A 21,536-nucleotide genomic window follows, 5' to 3' on the forward strand; every position below is an offset into this window, starting at 1 on the left:
GCAGGAAAAGGAGGTCAACTCCTGTTTTTATTGTTTCATTCTTTACTTATAATTTATAGAGCATGGTTGGACAATAGTAAGGGGAAAGAGGTGTAAGATATGACACTCTATATATTAGACAGCATCTAAGTATTCCATATAAAACAGGTGTTTCTGACACGTTTCAGCAGTATGTTACTTTGTGTGAAAACTCCGACTTAATGATGGTCTGTATGCTATGGTACACTCAAAGCCACTTGACAGATTACAGTGACAAGTTGCTGAAAAATTGATAAGGGTTTTTTTTTTCAGTATTACATAATTTGTCAAAACTGTCTAGGAGCATGGCTAATAGACAATATCCACATGAACAACACTGCAGTGTTTTTTTCTTTATCAGTATCTCCTAAATATTATAAATCGTACGACAACTGATATAATATGGAGCATTTAGGCCACATTCACATGAACTGCAGTGATGGAACCCGTCACAATCACACAACACCATAAATTAGGTGTAAGGGGGCCAGGTGATGTATTTTTTATGCTCACCCATTCTCGCGATGCAGCAGGGTCCCCGTCTGAAGTCGGCGTGTGGCAAGAAAATTTGACTCTTTTCAGAGTCCCGTGCACATGCTTTCCAATATAAGACTATGGGAGAGCATGGGCACGGGACTCTGAAAAGACTCTGGTTTTCGTGCTGCGTGCCAACTTTAAAGGGGGAGACTGCTGCATTGCGAGGATGGCTAAGTTTAAATTACATCCCCCGGCTCCCTGTCACATCCTCTAACAGCACCATAACTTAGTACTGTGGGGATGTGACAGGTTCCCTCTTAATTGCAATACGCCTTTTTACTGACTCACCAATGGGCTTTAAACCTGCACATATATGAATAAATCTTGTTATATTACCTCCACCCCCACTAAGCTGGGTACTCATTTTACCGACCTTGGAAGGATGAGCCAACCCTGAACCATGGGGAGATTGAACTCGCAACCTTCAGGTCGTGAGTGAGAGCTTAGGACTGCATTTCTGCTGCCTTAACTCTCTGCACCACACAAGGCATATATCTTTTTAAGGCAGTGGCTTGGCTGACTACTGACAGCCAGGCTCCTGTTCTAACAGCCAGTAGTGGATAAATCTCAGGTCCTGACAGTTTAACCCTTTACATGCCACAATCAATAGCAACTGCAGCCTGTAAGCAGATGACAGGGGGCTCCTTCTGTCATCCATCTGCAGCCTGCAATGCAATTGCAAAGTACCAATGGGTTGCCATAGCAGGTCGTAGACTGACAAAGGCCTCCATGTCTGCGATGTAACTTAGCCTTCTAGTCCCTGCCTCTTGAAGAGTCTAATAGGCTGCTGTCATGGGCGTGTAGAACGCACTACATAAGTAATGCAGTATACTATTCTAGCGATCAAAGAATCGCATCTTCAAGTCCCCATTTTCTTTTTGAAAAAGCAACATATCATGTAATGATACAGACAATGAACATATTTTGTTATTTATCTAGCATGGTGGGCATTGCAAAAAATAGTTTAAAAAAGTAATGCCGAAAGTCACAAGTACCTCAAACTAGTACCAATAAAAAAAAAACTACTCATTTTCTCACAAGAAACAAGCCCTCACAGAGCTACATTACTAGAAAAATAAAAATATTATGGGTGTTAGAATGCAGTGATGCGGATTCAATTGTTTTGTTTTTTTTTCAAATGTGTTTTTATTGTGCCAACGTAGTAAAAAAAAAATCTATATAAACGTGGTACTGCAGTAATTATGCAGATTCACATGTGAAAATTATCATCTTATTTTTCCAAATGTACACTGTAAGAGAAAACCCCAAAACAATGGCACCATTTCTGCATGTTTTTTTACCCCCCCCCCCCCCCCAAAAAAAATTTAATAAAAGTTATATAGCACATTATATCTACTCCAGAGTGATACCATTAAACAATACAACTCATCCCACTAGAAAAGCCCTCATATGTCCTATGTCAATGAGTTATGGTTCCTGCAATATGATGATGAAAATCACGTGGTTATTAAGGCACAAAATAGGCTGGTCTCTAAGTGGTTGAAGGGGTTTCTGAGTAAATTGGTGCAGTAGGGGGATGCAAGTACATAAAAAATTAAACTCAGTACTCTCCTCCTGATGCTACCCACTGCGCGCTCCGGCTCCTCAATTCTTCAGTTGACAAACACTGTAACGGTCATCTGGGTTGGTTACCCATGTGACCACTACAGCACATAGAAGGACTGACAGAGATGTCACGGATGACATCCAGTAAGCCTGCCTAAGTCCCTACATTAGAAGCCCACATGACAAGTTCATGGGATGTCATTGGGCCTTCTGGCCGGGAGGCGTCATCTGCCAGATGCCACGGCCTCACATTCCTGAAACGGTATAGGGCATTGCAGTGTGTATATTTATTTTACAGAGTTTTAGGCATGGGGGTACTAAAACTACATCGAATAAATATCAGAAAACCCCTTTAAAATATGTCTCCTCCTATCCTCTAGCACCATTATAACAGCTTCCAAGCAAATTATACTAAAGGTCTACTTCATTATGTTTTCTAAGGTCACTTTGATTTGGTTTTGTATGTGCTATTTTCTGAAAACACCTTCCGGCCCGTATTTTACAAGTATAACAAAGGCTTTATATACTTTGTATAGATGCACGCACGAGGTTGTCCGGAGTGTAATATGAGTATGATATAGTGCATGTAGGCATTCCGGTTTAATACACAGCATAACATCTCCTTTATTTATTCCTTAAGCAATGGTTTTGATTTATTAGCACTGAATGTGTGTTTGTGTGTGTGTTTGCAACTTTATTGAGTTATTCACTCCCCTAAGATTGGTCCAGAATGCTGAACACTACATGGAATGCCCTATAAACAGCACTACTTGAACACAGACCAGATAACTCGATAATTTCGAATGGAGAAGCAGATGTGGCTTACTTAGCTTTCAATTAACCCTCTGACACCGTTTCTTCTGGAATACTGATAAACAAGTTGAAAAGCATTGGGATTGGGTTGCAAATTGACACTTCGTAAGACATTGGTTTCAAGAGAGATGGCAAACATTTCTTGTGGTAAACAGAATTTAGAAGAGTACCTGTGGGATCTATACTGACACTATTACTTTTAAATGTCCTTAGCGGTGACATTGAAGTTGAACTGGTGGAAGAACTGTGTATTTTAGCTGAATATACTAGTAATACGTTAAGAATGAGTTTGCAGAACAATATTGAAAAGAAGTTCCCCTTTTGGGCAATTTTGTCAAGATTTTAAAACAAAAACTTTTCACATTTTATGTGTATTAGCAAGAACTTAACTATTTTTTATGTATTTGAAGAATGGAAAGATTTACTTTGAAGTGAATGTCTACCAGTGAAGAGCATTTTGTTTTTTTCACCTAAATAATTTCAAATTTATGTGCTGAATCTATCTTTATAGTGTTTTTTTTCCATCACAGACTCTAAGTTCCTGGCATAGACATAGATTTAATGTATATTGGCTGCCTGCAAGATAGTAGGATACCCACACCGAAACAGTTCAATAAATACATCTAGTACCAAAACCAAGTTCATAACATATTCTGCTGGTTTGTCTGACTACTAATCTGGAATAAAAGGAATGGGGGGACTTTAGGATTGCCAGGTCCCCCTAGTAAAGTAAGTCCCTATGTACATATGTCAATTCATTCCACATAGCATTCAGGAGTTTTTTCTCACTCTGTGAATTTAGCTTTCACTTTACTCACTTTGTGATCATTATATTGTTTATGGCCGAGGCCATCCACCTGGGTCTCCCCATTGACTCACTCATTGCCATCCTCCTGGATGGGATCATATGTCTGTCCAGGTTTTGTGACTGCATACTTGGACCATAGCTGTGGTGTCCTGTCATCAGACAGCCCCCACACCAGGTGAGTCCACTCTTTTCTATTTTTCATACACATTATTGATTACGGCTTCTTTCCTTCTTCGGGCGCAGACACCCCTTTAACAAGTTCATAACATAAATACAGCAACAGAACCAAGATCACAATATAAATACAGTACTAGAACCAAGCTCAATACATATATACAGTCCCAGAACCAAGCATTCATTACGTAATATAAGCACCAGAACCAAGTTCATAACATATATACAACCCCAAAACAAAACTCATAACATAAATACAATAGCAGAACTAAGCAACTGTGTTGCTGGGGCACCAATAGCTTGATAGAGGAAGCCACCCTCTATCTAGGTGATAAAGATTCCATTTGTCACATGTCTACTACGCTATTCCAGACAATAAAAAGGTATATCAAGGTATACTAGCCTGATGGTAGCCAAAAGTACACTCTTTTAGACTTTCTTAGGTGAATAGAACCTTATGGATATGCTTAGTATCTACATTGAGAACTTTCCATAATATACAAGTTAAGTGTCGATTATTAGCATGATGTGAACTGGGCTTAAAAAGGCAAAAAAGATGAAAGGGGCAATAAGGAGATGTTGAATTCCATGGCCATTTGCCATTTTATTCCTCCTAAAGTGTCCTTCTGTACAGTACTCATTTTCTGCTCAATTGCCACACATTGCACCTTTGGTGCCCTTCTTTTTACTGCCTTCTTTGTGCCTATTTGACAGTTACTCCCTACTTAGGGCCTTTCTGTACCCCACAGCTATAGTGCTTCTACAAAGTAATAGTGCTGTCTTTGTGCTCCATAAGAAAACAGTGCTTCCTTTGTGCCTCCATAAGGTAATAGTGCCCATTTGTTTCCCCTGAAATTAAAGGTTCTCCCTTTGAATAATAGTTTTTTTCCTTGTGACCTCATGAAAGTAACAGTGCCTCTGTTGTACCCCACAATTTAATAATGCCTCTCACAATATTATAGTGCCTTGAAGTTTCTCCATAATATACTATTTCTGCAAAAAGGTACTAATTTCTCACAATGTAATAATGCCCCTTTTTTGTCACTGTATTGCAATAGTGTCCCACTTTGCCCCTATAAAGTAATAATATCTTATTTGTGCCCCATAATGTAACAGTACCTCTTGTGCCCTAGAAGCCCCCCCTCAATGCAAAGTTTAGGTTGACTTAAAGTTGGCTTAAAGTGCCAATGTGGTAAAAAATATTTTTTCCATCCCTGCAACCCTCCCTTTATTGCCTATCAAACTCTGGAGGTCTCCTATTTATATTGCAGACACTTCCATGCAGTGCAGCCTCCTGTCTGATAATTAGCATGCACCATCCTGATGCTGAGATTCGTTCCTGCTTTCACTTTCACTATTCTGTGCTATTAATCCTGTGATACATCAGCACAATATCACATGAACAGTCTGTACTATTCTCTGCTAGCAGGGAAGACATTGCCATTGCCATCTGCATTCTATGTTCATCTAAATAAGCTACAGACCATGAATATACAGTCAGGAGGATGAGCTGTGATCTCCTTCATTATAACTGTGTGATAGGCGCTGGGAATTAATATCAGTAACTGTGATAGGAGTGTCTGCTCTCCTCTCTAAAGAGCTTGCTTGGTAATGTCTGAAAACTAAGTAATTTGAGAGCACATAAACCCAAGTAAATCTGAGATGGTCAGAATTGAGATCATGTGAGTAGAAGGAGCCCACGATTTTCAGATAGAAAGGAATAACTAAACAAGGCAACATTAACTGACTTATTTAAATTGATATTGCATAATACATAAACAAAACTGCAATGGCTTTTTAATATGCTCACATCCTCCAAGATGCAGCAGCTTTTTGTAGAGTCCCAGGCATCATCTTTCTTCTAGCTCTGTCCGCTCTCCTCTGATGTTTTGAGGTGCCAGAGGAGAGGACACAGAGCCGGGAGGAGGATGATTCATGTAGCTCCACAAAATGCTGCTGCATGCCAACATGAAGGAAGAAGATTATTTGGCTGGGCAGACCTAAAGGGGAGGCTATTGTTTCCATTCTACAGTAAGTCCGGAGATGCCCCCCTACAAGCTGGCAGATAGCACCCTGTGCAACTACACATGTCATACATAATGAAAGCTGGCAATGCCTAATGATCAGACTGTTTTGATCCTAAATGACCAGGCAATTTTTATTGATTTTACACATTTTGGTGGCTTAACTGCATTAACCTTTTTCTTTGGGTAGCAAAATTATTGGGGGGAAGGGGGAGGGGTTAATGAGCATAAGGCTGCTTTTAATACTTTTTTATATATTTTTCAAACTATGTACATCACATTTTAACCAGACATCAAGCATATACATTTTAAATAATAATAATTGTTATTTGTATAGCGCCAACTTATTCCGCAGCGCTTTCGAGGCACATGGGGAACACAAACAATACGAAAATTACAAAAGTTACATGTGGTATTCAATTATTTGGAAACAAAGGGGGTGGGGGTGATAACAGAAGGTACAGGGGCAGGCAGTGGAGCAAAGGGGGAACACAGCAATGCAACGATAACATGTGATACACAGTTTTTGAACACAAACAGAGTGTGTTCTAATAAGGAAGTGTACAAGACAGACAAAAGTGGAAAGCCATAGGGAGGGGCAGGGGGCATATTGTGTGGGCGTGGGACTAGATCAGGAGGTTTGCTATGTTTCTTTGAAGTGCTGTGTCTTTAAGGCGCGTTTGAAGTTCTGTGTGTCCAGGATTGTCCGGATGTTTTGGGGTAGAGCATTTCAGAGGATCAGTGCTGCTCTAGAGAAGTTCTGGAGGTTGGCATGTGAGGTTCGTATTAGAGGGGTGTGGCTTGGTGATGTATGAATAAAAGGGAAGCCATGTACGGTGGCACGGTGCCATAGAGAGCAATGTGGGTGAGGGTGATGAGTTTGAATTGAGTTCTGTAGTGTATGGGCAGCCAATGCAGTGACTGTCATAGCACAGAGACATCTGAGAAGTGATAGGATGGGAAGATGAGTCTAGCTGCCGCATTTAGTAAGGATTGGAGATGGGAAAGTCTGGTGTGGGGAAGGCCAATGAGTAGCAAGTTGCATTAGTCAAGTCAAGAATGGATGAGGAAGACAGCGAGTGTCTTTAGTGTGTCCGTGGTAAGGAACAGCCAGGTTTTAGCAATATTCCTGAGGTGCAGGTGGTATATTCGGGCCAGAGATTGAATATGGGGGGTAAAGGAGAGGTGAGAATCCATTGCGACCCCAAGGCAGCGGGCACACTGTCTGGGGTTATGATGGTGCCAGATACTGATATGGAGATGTTGGGGGCAGGTCAGCTGGTTGAGGGCAGAAAGACAAGGAGATCAGTTTTTGAGAGGTTAAGTTTGAGAAAATGGGAGGACATGGTGTTAGAGACAGCAGACAGACAGTTGGTGATGTTTTGGAGGAATGGTGCAGATGTCACAGGAAGAGGTACATAACTGAGTGTCATCAGTGCAGAGGTAGTATTATAGGCCAAATCTGGAAATGGTTTGGGGCTGTGTAGATAGAAGGGGGCCAAGGACTGAGCCCTGGGGGAGTAAAGAGGAGATATAGCCAGCGAAGGAGATGCTAAAAGAGTGATCAAAGAGGTAGGAGGAGAACCATAGGTCCGTGGTGCATGTAAATATTCCCTGTGGGAGTCCCCTTGTCACAGAACACTGTCACAGTGTTCAGTAATGATGGCAATGCCAGTGAGGAGTAAAGAATCCCCTGCCACAGCTGTCATAATAGGAAGACCCAGCAGCATTCAATATTTTAAAAGTCCAAAATTTATTCTTCCATGTTAAAAAACGACCGGCAACGTTTTGACCTACAACCTGAGGTCTTTGCCGTTAAATTTTGGACTTTTAAAATATTGAATGCTGCTGGGTCTTCCTATTATGCTTGATGTCCATTTGGGCCTTGGATCCGGACCCAACCCAGCTCTGCATAGTCTCTCCTCATCTTATATTGACTAAATCAATCAGTACGGAGGAGAAAAGGACGTAATCCGAATATTTAATCGAGACTGCTTTATTATTTGTAGTGCCAATGAAACAGCAAGGGAAGACGCGTTTCGATTCACAGAATCTTGATAACTGTGACAGTGTTTAGTGGCAAGGGAACTCCCTGCTGGAGAATATTGACATACACCACAGACTTATGGTGCATGCATGTCCTATGTTTTGCAGGTACGTGCGTTTTCACGCCTGTAAAACATGGACAGGTTAACACAGCATAGGGAACTAATGGGTCTAATAGGCGTGCGTTTTTGTACGCACAATTGTACTCCCATAAACATGCTTGTCTGAATCCACCCTCACTTTGCATAGTGAAAGACATACAGTAAAGCACATTTGACAAACTGTAGCAGTAATCAACTGTTTAACCCCTTCCTGACACGCGCCATTCATGTACAGTGCAGCGAGCCAATAGTTTCTGCATTGTGCCATAAATATATTACGCTGATTAAGAGGAGGCTCAAAAGCTGAGCCCCCAGTTACCGGAGTGAGATCTCGGTTGTAACTCACAGTCGTGGTCCTGCTGCAACCATCTGGATAAATCAGCTCCAATCTTGGCGATTTGACCCATTGAATGCTGCTGCCTATGCAGACAACAACATCTAGAGGGTTTGGATAGGAAGGAGACTTCCTCCTTTATTCCATCAGTACTTTCTTGCTCTGATCGTGACGATGGTTACTATTGTAACCGGAGCTCAAAACATTACCTCCGGTTCTGCTTTGTATGGAAGACTGTGAGGGTCACTGTCATCTCTGACGGTAATAAAAATGACAATTTGACATAATACACCTTGCTACATAAGCAGTGCAGTGTATTATCTGAGTAATCATGACATTCAATGAATGGCAGCACTCAGCCATTCATTGAATTCAATAAATGGCTAAGCACTGCCTCTGATTGGTCATAGTGCTCAGCCAATCGGAGGCAGTGTTTTCTGGAGGCGGGGATTTTTCAATCCCAGGCCACCAGAAGACTGATCAGAACTCCCGGGGACAAGGAAAAGCGCCACACAGTGCTTCTAGGTGAGTTAATGTTTTTATTTTCTACAGCTAGGGATGATTTTCAGGGAAAGGCTTATATTTCAAGCCCTTTCCTGAAAATCATTACTGTGGGGGTTGCCTTCATCCTATTGCTTTCATAGAATCATAGAATGGTAGAGTTTTAAGGGACCTCTAGGGTCATCGAAGTAGCACTGGCCCCATTGAAAGCAATGGGATGGCATCGCGGTCCTCTGCCACAGCTGTGACAGCTGTGGCAGGGGATTCTTTCATCCCCACAGGGAGTCCCCTCATCACTGAACACTCTGGCAGTGCTGTCACAGTGTTCAGTGATGAGGGGACTCCCTGTAACATCACACAATGTTACTTGCAGGACGGACCTTCCCGTGCACAGATGTCCTATCTTTTGTAGGTGTGAGTATTTTGCGCCTGTAAAAAATAGACATGTGAACACTTCATAGGGAACCAATTGTTCTAATAGATGTGATTCTTTTTTGCGCACACAGATGTGCACAAAAAAATTGCTTGTCTGATTTTAGCCTTAAGTATGAGGCATTTTCAATCTCTACAAATAAATGTCTTCATATAATATAGGAGTGTAGTAGCAAGAGTGGCCTATACAGGGCCTAGACCGTCATTCTGCTATTATAGAAAGGGTTAACTCCCATGGATGTGGTAGGAAGCGATATTAAAGTGTGTTCCTGTCACACTCAAAGGGGAAAGAGTTAAAGCTCAGAGAAGCTGAATGTTGGCTGACAGCCAGGGGTCCAGTTAGGACCAGTAAGATCCTGGGTAGATCTGTTTGGGACAGTCATGCATCCATCAGAGGAGGATGCCCTCTAGACACCCTGGGTGCAGTAGTGACGGTGGCCCTGTGGGTTGGTGAACCCGTAGATATGGACTATGTTACTATATGCTGTATGTTTGAAAGCTATTATGCTGCTGTAAATACTGGCAAGCGCCAGAGATTTAAAGAAATCCACATCTCCTGAGTGTTATCTACATTTGTAATCTGCCATTTCCTGACATTGAGGCTGGCGATCCTCAGGCAAGTAACCCACTTGCCACCACTAGCGTAACTATAGGGGACCTGCATGCAGTTGCACCCAGGCCCAGGACCCTTAGGGGGCCCATAAGGCCTCTCTTCTCCATGTAGGGAGCCCAGTACTATGAATAAAGCATTATAGTTGGGCACCCTGTTACAGATTTTGCCCAGAAGCTTCAAGTTACGCCTCTACGCTAAGGGTTTAAGAGAAGTTGGTGGGCCCCAAGATAAACTTTTGCACCCAGGCCCATGAGCCTTTAGCTACACCCCTGCTTGCCACAATAATTATTGAACTTTTACCTAGTTATGTGTAAAGTTGGACAATAGTTTTTGTATAAGGTATTTCTAAATTGATAAAGTACATTGTGCCACATAATCCTGCACATGGATATTTCTAATGCCCATGGATAACATACGGAGCAAAACGTGAAACCCCTTAATGCCTAAGATTAGCATTTAGAGGGCTGCATAGTAAACAAGACAAATGTGTAAATAGCTTTACAATATTGGGATACACAGATATGTCTGTCCTCCCCTATTAAGTACATGACCTATAAATATCATATAATCTACCCATAACCAGCAGAGTTTGGATACAATTCCCTCACTGTACCTACTACTGGCTTTTCTGTCTTGAAGAAATGATTCATACATAAAACATCATTAAAAACCAGGAGACAAAAATAATTATTGGTTTATATAGTTTTAAATACATTATGACAATTTGAATGTGACTTACGGTTGACATAGCTTAATGAGGTCTTGGTCTGTCGTGCCAGGTGGAAGTCCTCTTATATATAGGTTTGTTTTACTCAGCTGTTCTCCACTGCTGTTGCTGCTGTTGTTACTACTGTTTGTACTGGGGCTGGGGGGAGCCATGGGATGGGGAGCTGGTGCATAGGACTGCTGCAATACACAAATACAACATGTAGCATTAAAATCAAGACGCTCTAATGGACCATTAATCATTATCAATGTAATGTTTTCATGTAAACCGTTAAATCTATTAATATTGACTTAATATAATTTTGTATGGACAGAGTTTAGCAAAGTTTAACTTGACACTTAATGGTCCCTTCTCATTGGCTGAATTCTTAGCGCAAGGCAATGAGCACCAATTGACACACGTCGATCATTGCTCGTTTCCTATTTTGTTTTCTGCACAGGCCAAGAATCAGCTTATGGGGACCAACAATCGCGTATGCCATTGTTTGTCCCCATAGGCTAGCTGTACACCCCCCTATTGAAATGGAGAGAGGTAATGTTGATCAGTGAGAATTTCTATGCTTGTGTAAACGAGACGATCAGCGGATGACCAAGCGTTGGCTTGCTTGTTGACTGATTGTTGGTCCCCTTACAGGAGATGATGGTTGGGGGAATAAACATTCACAGGAACACTCGGGCCCCATAATTGGCTCAGTAAATAAACTTTGGTGCAAAACCTTTTCTTACCTTTTCAATAGCTTTTGCTGTGTTAAGATAAGCTAACTTGTTGCAGCAGCTTATCAGTGTTGGGGTAAACTTTGCTATAACTGTAGATGATCATTTCTTACTGCGATAGAGGATAATTTTTGCAATGAATCATGCAATGTTTTGCTTAAAAAAACACATTGGAAAACCAAAAAACTGTGAAAGAGCAATCCACATTTCTAATTTACCAGGTACTGGTGCATCATGGGTAGTACACAAGGAAGGACAACTTACTATTCAAACACAAGGTTATTCGTCTTAAGAGCATCTGATAGCTCCATGTGACTGAGCTACAGTACAAGGATAATTACAAGGATAATGATTACACAATGGAGACGACTCATACACATCTGAGAAATCTCTGAGTTGTGTCGAGTTTTAAGACCGCATTAATAGACTTCTATGAGGCCGTACTATTCCTCCATATGCTTCCAATTTTATATTAAGGCAACCACAGGTCTTTGTCATGCAGAATCCAATGGTTAAAACTTAGAGCAATGTAGAACATCATGCATAATATAGAGCTACAAACACCATACATGAGGACTTAGTCACAGTTTTTGGAATATAGAAGGGTTTTCTGAGTTTTTTTGTTTTTTTTTTTAATCTGTAGGCAATGTTGAAAAACAATGAAAGAGCTCAAAGGCGTAACGTGAAGCTTCTGGCCCCCAATGCAAAATCTGTAACAGGGCCCCCAACTATAAGGCTTTATTCATAGTACTGGGCTCTCTATATGGATAAGAGAGGCCTTATGGACCCCCTAAGGCTCCTGGGCCCAGGTGCAACTGCATCCCCTGCATCCTCTATAGTTACCCCTGTGAAAGAGCTTATATTCATTGACTCAGGGTCCCCACTACTCCAGCGCTGCATTTACCATTCTCTCCCCTGGCTCTCTTTGCATCCTTGAGTCAATGATATTCCATATATAGGCCGCCCGCCAAAGCTAATCACAGACCTCATTGGTGGACAGAGATTGGCTGCAGTAGGCCACCTGAATACAGAATGTCACTGACTACAGCATGTAAGCAGAGCTGGTGGAGCGAATGGGAGATGCAGCGCCGGACCAGTGGGGCTCCAGAACCATGGAGTTTTGTCTCTTTTATAATTTTTCAATATTGCCTACAGATTAGAGAAAAAAATTAGCTTGGATAACTCATTTTATTTTAGATGAAGAACCAGTGGTTGAGCAGATTACAGTAGCATACTGTTCTGAGTAGATATGAGCGAACGTGCTCATTTAGAGCAATTACTCGATCGAGCATCGCTTTTTTCGAGTAACTGCCTAACCGGGGGCGCCGGGGTTGAGCGGGGGATTGTGGGGGGGGGGGGGGAGAGATCCCCCCTGTTCCCCCTGCTACCTCCCGCTCCACCCCGCCGCCCCCCAGCGGCCCCTGAATCTTTTCGCCCGAGCAGGCTGTTACTCGAAAAAAGCGATACTCGATCGAGTAATTGTCCTAAACGAGCACGCTCGCTCATCTCTAGTTCCGAGGATTCCTATGATTTTGGGTTCATTTAAACTGTAATTCATGGTGCTACTGATTGTAGCTGATATAGTACTTTATGGTTACAATACAAAATGTAAAGTCCAGGCTTTAATCATCATGCATTAATCGCCCCCTCATTTTTTGACACAATTATATTTTTATTATTCTTTACCTACTGGAGTTCACGAACATTACAAAACTGTAGCTGAAGCTTTCTATTTATATAGAATCACTAATTGTGGATTTTGCATATAAACAATTAAACTCTCTCAAGTTCTGGGAGCATTTACATTACTATGAACCAGTTTTCCAAGTACTATGAAGTTATTTTTCTTAGCTTTCTAGAGACCAGGCATTGAAAGGATTGGCTTTGAGGCGAAGACCAGGTTTCTACATTCTGCCATCTGCCTTCCCCCAGAGAGGAAAGCAGGTATAATGCATAGGCTTATGTGTTCTACTAAAATCAGCTTGATGGAACCTGGCAGCCAAGTACCAAGGAAAATTCAATATGTGACATCTGGAGAAATAGTTCAAATATTTTAAAACAGCTACCACCTGTATTATGAGAATAGCGATATTCTAGTCTAATCTACTGCTAAAAAAAAAATAAGTTCCTGAAATATAACATTTTTTTGTCTGCGGTGTAAGCTTGAGCGATACAGAGCAATATTTTATGAAAAAAAACATTCTTCTTGTGTTAAAGAACGTACTATCCAGGAATTAATGTTAACCCAGCACGATCAGTCATACATGATGCACTTTTATAATCATCTGCATTGCCTTATCATACATAGGTGATATACTTTAAGGAGGTTTTTGAGGCATTTACTATTGATAACCGATTCACAGCATAAGTTATTAATAGTTGATCAGCAGGGAACTTCTACTTGGGATCCCCACTGATCAGTTGACCCTTAGGCTCACTGTCCATTCAGCCAAGCTGGATGTCCGCCATGATTTCAATGGGAGTGATGCCTTCTATTACACTTGTGACTATGACTACAATAAGGAGTTAGCTGGAAGTGTAATGGAGGGCGTACTACCCATTGATTTCAAAAGAAGTGAAGTCTTCTTTTACACTACCAGTTCTGACCCCAATATAAACCTCTGATTTGGCTGCACTTACAGTGGGTTAGTGAATGAGATGATTGGTGGGCATCCCGAGTGGTGGATCCCCACTGATCAACTATTGATGACCTATTCTGAGGATTGCTCATCAACAGTAAATGCCCAGGAAACCTTTATACCAAATATCTGTAGAAGAACATATATTTATTAACTGACTTACTCTAAATTTTTGTTTTCCTTGAGACTATCTGTATAAAAACTTTCATTTTGTACATTTCATTTTTTTGAGATGTATAGACAAACATTATAACCAATGTTTGGTTAGAAGAAATGAACGTGGTTTATTGAAAGGATGGAGAATAGATAGGCAAGAATGCAAAATTGCCGATAGCAAATGGGAGACTGGATATACATATTTTTTCTGTATTATGCCGGATATACACATTCTATACTGTAGCTGTTGGTTAATAAATATGCTGACTTGGCCAAGCATGGATGTTTGGTTTAGTAAAGAGGGGAATTAGCTGGTAGCCGATTCCTCTGGAAGCGCTCTATATCCCAGGATTTTGCATGTTGAAATCTAACATACCCTAATTTTTATTCTATAGTCAGAGGTTCTCGATCTGGCCCCATACAAATTCGTTTGTCAGTCTATTACATCAAGCAGGAGTGTTTGGCTAAGTCTAATCTAATATATGACCAGGACAGCTTTACCATGTGGCAAAGAGACTCTTTGGGGGAGGATCAACGGAAATCCCTCTAGACTGTCAACAGAGTATCTGTTACTCTGTTGACAGTCTAAGACTGTTGCAATACTGTGTCCTAAGGGAGTTCTACCAGTATCATGTAGTAATAGTCTGCATGTTGTGCAACTGCAACCCAGAAGAGGAATATTGGGTATTTACATCATTAAAAAAACACTATCTATATAATCAATATAACTCTGCAGAGCTCTACTATTTAATCATGCATGGCGTGTAAGAATTTGCTTAATCTGGCGATATTTCTACATAATTCAAGTCACCCATTTGATTTAGAAAAGCCACATCCTTGCAGTAAATAATAAGTAAATGACACAATATTAATATGCAAGTTGAGATCCCTGATAAATAATGGTAACATAAGGTGCTTTAAACATATGTTTTGACAGTGAAAAAGTATTCCAAGCTGTGGAAATCCCAAATAGCTACTTACGCCAGTAGACCTTTTCTGTGTAAAACCATTGTACATGAGACACCTGTGGTCAGGAAATAACAGGCATGAAGCAATCTCATTAATTAATATCATGCCTCTGATTTATAATCTTTCAAATTTTGCACTAAACATTTTAAGAAAACAAAGGCACAATTAAAATAGTGTTCTGCCAACATTCCGAACAAATGATGCAAGTCCCCATTCAGATTGCAAGCAGATGCTGAAGAGAGCAGAATGGAGTTTGTGTTGTAATATGTTAGCATAAATAATAACTATAACTGGCTAGTTACTAACCGGTCAAAATGATGGTTTTACGCAATTGTTGAAAGGACACACTTTGTCCTGACTTTAAATATATTTCCTATTACACAAGAAATCTTAACTTATTACAATGCGGAACATGGAATAATGCATTTAGTTGTGACCTTTGTAGGTATCTAGGGACTTTCACACGTAAGTCAGCAAAAAAAAAAAAAGGCTTGCGTTGTCTCTAGACTCTACTATTCAGCCGAGTCTTTCCTCTGCGGAAAAGGGATAATTATATTATGAATTTGCATTCTAAAAATATGTTTAATTTTAGGTCAAAGTCCAATTTGATGCAAAAGAGACAAAAAGTCAAGAATTAGAAAAAAAAGTAAAGAAAATATATATAGAAACAACAGTTTTTACTAAACATAAACTCGTCAATTTTTTGTATTTCTTTTACTTTTTCATGGGTTTAATGATGGCTGGAAAGGAATAGGACTGCATGATTTTCATGGCTTGTCTGTACCGTTAAATGCACTACTCTACTACATTCCAGTCTGCATGTCGCCTCTCTTTCCTCCTATTTCGTTCTACACTCTATCACCATATTGATTGCAGTCTCCATCTTGTCAAGTTACTGTAATGCATCGGCCAAACAAATAATATATGCAATAGCTTTTGGATTGCCCACTTGAATATCATTCTGTACATTGGAAATGTTATATCCCTACTAGAGATGAGCGAGCATACTTGATAAGGGCAATTACTTGATCGAGAATTGCCCTTAGCGAGTACCTGCCCGCTCGGGAGCAAAGATTCAGCTGCCGGCGGCGGGCGGGGAGCGGCGGGGGAGAGACGGGAGGAACGGAGAACTGCCCCTGATTGGTCCCTGCGCTGAGCCAATCAGAGGCAGCACTCACCCATTCATGAATTCATGAATGGGTGGGAGTGAGAGCTGCCTCTGATTGGTGAGGCTGTGACCAATCAGAGGCAGCTCATTCAGCAGCCGGGGATTTTAAATCCCCGGCTGCTGAATACTACTCAGAGCAGTTCAGGAGAACTGCCGGCCAGATGCGGCTGAACTCCGACTGCAGCGGAAAGGTGAGTATACATTTTATTTTTATTTTTACACATTTTAGGATGATTTTCAGGTAATGGCTTATATTTTTAAGCCCTTCCCGAAAATTCATCCCGCGCTCGCCGGTAGCCCATTGCTTTCAATGGAGCCGGCTGTATTGCCGGCTCCATTGAATTCAATGGTCAGTGCTCGTTTAATTGAGACGAGTACCGCGTGGTGCTCGTCTCGAGTAACGAGCATCTCGAGCACCCTAGTACTCGAACGAGCATCAAGCTCGGACGAGTATGCTCTCTCATCTCTAGTCACCAACCATCTGCTAACTGCAAAAGCCTCAAAATATTACTCTGAGTTCCTCCTTCTAGATCTGTCCTGTCTTGATCTGACAGACAAACTTTCTCCTCCTTTGGTATCACAAACTTGATCCTCTCCTCAGATCTCTTCAAACTTCATTGACCAAAGATCTCACATACCACGTCCTCACCTTTCACTGCGTCTGTTGGTGTCCCTCAAGGCCCTGTCCTAGGACTTCTAAAATTTTCCTTCTACACCGTTAACAGCTTTTATTAGCACCTTTACGTTGATGACAACCAATTTATCTAACTGGCCCAGATGTTACCTCTCTACTATCCAGAATTACAAATTACCAGCTGTATCCTTCTTCTCTTCATGCTTTCTAAATCTCAGCATGAAGAAAACTGGAACTCATTATCTTTCCTCCATCTCACTGAACAGCATTACCAGACTTATCAAATACAACCAATGGCTCCATACTTTCCCCACTCCTATAAGTCAACTGTTTCAGTGTAACATTTAATTCTACCCTTTCCTTCAAACTATACATTCAAGCCATCACCACTTCCTGCCATCTCCAGCTCAAAAACATCTTTTTCCTAAGTCAACAAAAATAATAGTAGATGCCCTCATAAATTCCCATTTAGAATATTCCAACATCCTTTTCTTACAGCACTCCAAGTCTTTTTTTTTTGCCTTCTTTCTCTATTCTTATTTTTCTTCATTAGCTTTGCCTTAAAAGCAGCTGAAAAGTATTTGATACACTCTTAGGTGACCTGAGTGTTTTGCATGGCTTTTATGACTCTTAGACAGTGTTGTACACCAGTTTAGGGCTTAGTCACACGGGCGTTTATTGCCGCGATTTGCGCATGCGCATGCGTCCGGCGACTTTTTAAAACCATTGCTTTGCAATGGTATCGGACACATGAGCGCTTTTTATGCGCTCGTCCGATAAATTAGAGAACAGAAATCGCAGATCGCACCTATCTGCGATCTGCGATTCCTGTTCTCTTCTCTATATGCGCTCAGCGCTGAATTCATGAATGGGTGTGACTGAGACTTGCTTCTGATTGGCTCAGCGCTGAGCCAATCAGGGGCAAGCCTGAGTCACACCTCCTTCACACCCACTGCAGGCCGACCGCCGGGATCTCCAGCTGCCGGGAGCAGGTGAGTACATCCTTTTTTTTTATTTTTTCACATTTAAGGATGCATTGCAGGTAAGGGGTTATATATTTAACCCCTTCCCGACAATTCATCCCACACTCGCCCGCAGCGCTTGCATTCAATGGAGCCGCTGTATTGCCGGCTCCATTGAATGCAATGCGCTGGACAGCTCCGGCCCGTTTCTAATGAAACGCGGCTAGGAGCAGATTTTCGGGCGATTTTTGGGCCGATTTTTCGGCGCCGGTCACGCGATTTGCGCATGCGCATCCGTCATGCGATGCGCAAATCGCGTGAAAAAACGCCCGTGTGACTAAGGCCTTAGTCAAAGTTTGCTCATCACTACAACCAACTAGTGAAATGCAAACTCTGAGAGTGTTGTACAAGACTTTTTTGTCTTTTAGACAATATTATACACCAGTATTCAGGACTAGTTTTGAGTGAACCGAACCAGTACAACTCTGTTTCGGGTAGAGCTCTGGTAAAAGCTTGGTTTGGGTTCATGCCGAAACAAACTTTTAGCAAAGTTCAACCCAAAACAGGGTTGTACTCATTTGGGTCACTCAACACTACAACCAACCAAATTAAAACAATAAAATCAGTGTTAATGATATGCTCAGCAGCAGTGCCATTGTGCTAATAAGCCTAGTTCCAAAGTGATGATTGTAGTACGACTTGTACAAGTTATACAAGCTATTAGCATGGTGTCAAATGCCATAGTTGGTGTATTTTATTTATAGTATAACACCCATGGTGCCAATAATACTATGGCCACGTGCCAGCAATGGTGTGCAGTATTTGATATTATGTTTACTTTGCTGCACCTAACGGCAAATTCCAGTAATGTTATGCAGATCTATTTTAAAATGGCAATATGCAGTGCCTAGTGACCATGACTTTAGTGTATCCAGGCAGTCCACATTAGTGACCCTATGTGTCCCAGTGACTCTGGAATTCAAGAATCCAGTAAAAGAAAACTATTCTCATGCATAGTTTTCTTGATTTGAGTTTTTTCTTCACAGTATGATTGATGACAAACAGTTTAGGTTTATGCTGTGATACTGATTATTAATAAAGGCTAAAGATTTTTTCTATACCTATGAAGGCAGACTTGCTTTTTACTAAAATTCCTATTGGATATCGTGAAGGACTACACAAACTGCCTGGGATGGATTCATAGCCGAGCCACAAGGATCAAGTGCATGCAGGAAAGAGGGTGAGCGTTTGTTTATTCTTGTTACAGTTTAGATGAGGTTGACCTATATTCAGAATATATACTGAAAAATGCTTACACCATATATAACTAATGCACCCATACACTTATACTAGCAAAATGTATGCCAAAATGATGTTCTATCTCCACATATTTGGCTGGTATACTTTGGTATAAATATGATTCAACTCAATTAAAAAGTACAGTTCACTAAACCGGTTCAAAAACTGGATACAAAAAAATACACCATGTGGTATTTTTTTACAATGGGAGTCAATACACTTGCATACATCACCACACTGACTCCTCATTAACCTATTACATAAATTAGATATGCATCATTATAGTGGGAAGCAATATAAAAGCAGCCAACGTAATAGCTGCTTTTACGTAACAGTGGGACCGCACGGAAATTCAGCGAGATTTCCACAGCAGAAAGGCAGCTTCAAAACCCGCGCCGTTCAGCGTGGGTTTTGAAGCAGCTTGTCCGTCTGTATTCCGCTGCTGCCATTTCTCCCCATGGAAAGGGGAGAGCCCGCTGCAGAAATGCTGATACAATTTACACGCCATGCCTTTGAATTCCGTGCGGCATGTCAGTTTCAGTGCGGCTTGGCCACAAAGGACTGTCTGCAGCATGTGGATGGGATTTTTGCAAAACTTGTCCGCTTTGCTGCTTAGGCTTGGGTTTAAGATTAGATAAAATACATATTTGGTATTGCTGCATTCGTAAAAGTATGATCAAAGTAAAACATTATTTACCCCCCATGGTGAATGCCATCAGAAAAAAAAAAAAGAACGCCAGAATTGCGCTTTTTGGTCACCCCATTTCCAAGAAAAAAAATCAAGAAAAAGCACTAAAAAAAGTTGTATGTACCAAAAAATGGTACAAATAGAAAATACAGGACATCCCGCAAAAAAATGATCCCTCGCACAACTATGTCAATGGAAAAATAAAACAGTTATGGTTGTCAGAAGATGGCGGCAGAAAATAATTTAAATAAATTACATATCTTTAAAAAAAATAAAAGCAGTACAGCAAAAAAAAAAAACAATATAAACTTGGTAGCACAGTAATCATACTAAACCATAGAATAAAGTTATCAGTTCATTTGTTGCAATGTGTACACCGTAGAAACAAGACGTTTCCAAAGATGGCGGAATTTCATTTTTTTCCCATTTCTCTCCACTTAGAATCTTTTTAATGTTTTTCAGTACATTATATGGCACATTAAATATTACCATTAAAAGACACCGCTCGTCCCGCAAAAAGCAAGCCTCAGACAGTTGCACACACTTTAGAGCGACGTATTTTTGCTGTGAGCGATGTTAATTTGTGCGCATATAAGTGCATTTTACTGCACTTGCTGTGCATGCAGGGCATGTTCGTTTTCGCACAGTAGCCGAACATGCCCTCATTTAAATGGCTATTCAGCCTAATGAGGTGCAGATGTGTTCTTTTTTTCATGGAATTATGCAGCGTATTTTGCATTTGCATGCGCATTTAGGCCTCGGTCACACGGGTGATTTGCGCATGCGCATGCGACCGGCGATTTTATAGAACCATTGCTTTGCAATGGTATCGGACACATGGGCGCTTTTTATGCGCTTGTCTGATAAATTATAGAACAGAAATCGCAGATCGCGCCTATCTGCGATCTGCGATTCCTTGTGTTCTGTATATGCACTCAATGGGGCAGGCAGCAGCGCTGACCCCATTGAGAACATATACTACACAAATCATTCTCCTCTGCCACAGCTGTAATAGCTGTGGCAGAGAAGAATGATGTTTGCCCATTGAATTCAATGGAGCCGACAATACAGCCGGCTCCATTGAAAGCAATGGGCTGCCGGTGAGCGCGGGATGAATTTTCGGGAAGGGCTTAAAAATATAAGCCCTTCCCTGAAAATCATCCAAAAATGTGTAAAAATAAAAAATATATATATACTCACCTTGTCCCCGCAGACGGAGTTCAGCCGCGGCCGGCCAGCAGTTCTCCTGAACTGCTCTGAGTAGTATTCAGCAGCCAGGGATTAAAAATCCCCGCCTGCTGAATGGGCTGCCTCTGATTGGTCACAGCCCTCACCAATCAGAGGCAGCTCTCACTCACCCATTCATGAATTCATGAATGGGTGAGTGAGTGCTGCCTCTGATTGGCTCAGCGCAGGGACCAATCAGGGGCAGCTCTCAGTTGTTATTCAATAGCGATCCGCAAATCGCGGCAAAAAACGCCCGTCTGACCGAGGCCTTAGAGTGTATTTGACCACCTTCCATAGACTTTTATAGGGAACCTTGGTTCACAAATACACACAAAAATAGAGCAAATCTTATTTTTTTGCACACGCGAAAATGCCTACACAAAAAAG

General features: G+C 41.3%; 1 protein-coding gene across 2 annotated transcripts in view; it reads right to left on the bottom strand.

The window, feature by feature from the left end:
• RBMS3 (RNA binding motif single stranded interacting protein 3) overlaps positions 1–21,536 on the bottom strand; it is a 630,590-nt gene that overhangs the window by 484,984 nt on the left and 124,070 nt on the right. Inside the window, exon 2 of one of the 2 annotated variants that reach the window (XM_066584834.1) lies at positions 10,707–10,870. In XM_066584834.1, coding sequence (XP_066440931.1) covers positions 10,707–10,870 — 164 coding nt within the window. Of the gene's footprint in view, positions 1–10,706; positions 10,874–21,536 lie in introns of both variants that reach the window. The other variant, XM_066584833.1, reaches the window with a different exon arrangement.

The sequence above is a fragment of the Eleutherodactylus coqui genome, chromosome 12 (assembly GCF_035609145.1).
Source record: "Eleutherodactylus coqui strain aEleCoq1 chromosome 12, aEleCoq1.hap1, whole genome shotgun sequence".
Taxonomy (NCBI): Eukaryota; Metazoa; Chordata; class Amphibia; order Anura; family Eleutherodactylidae; genus Eleutherodactylus; species Eleutherodactylus coqui.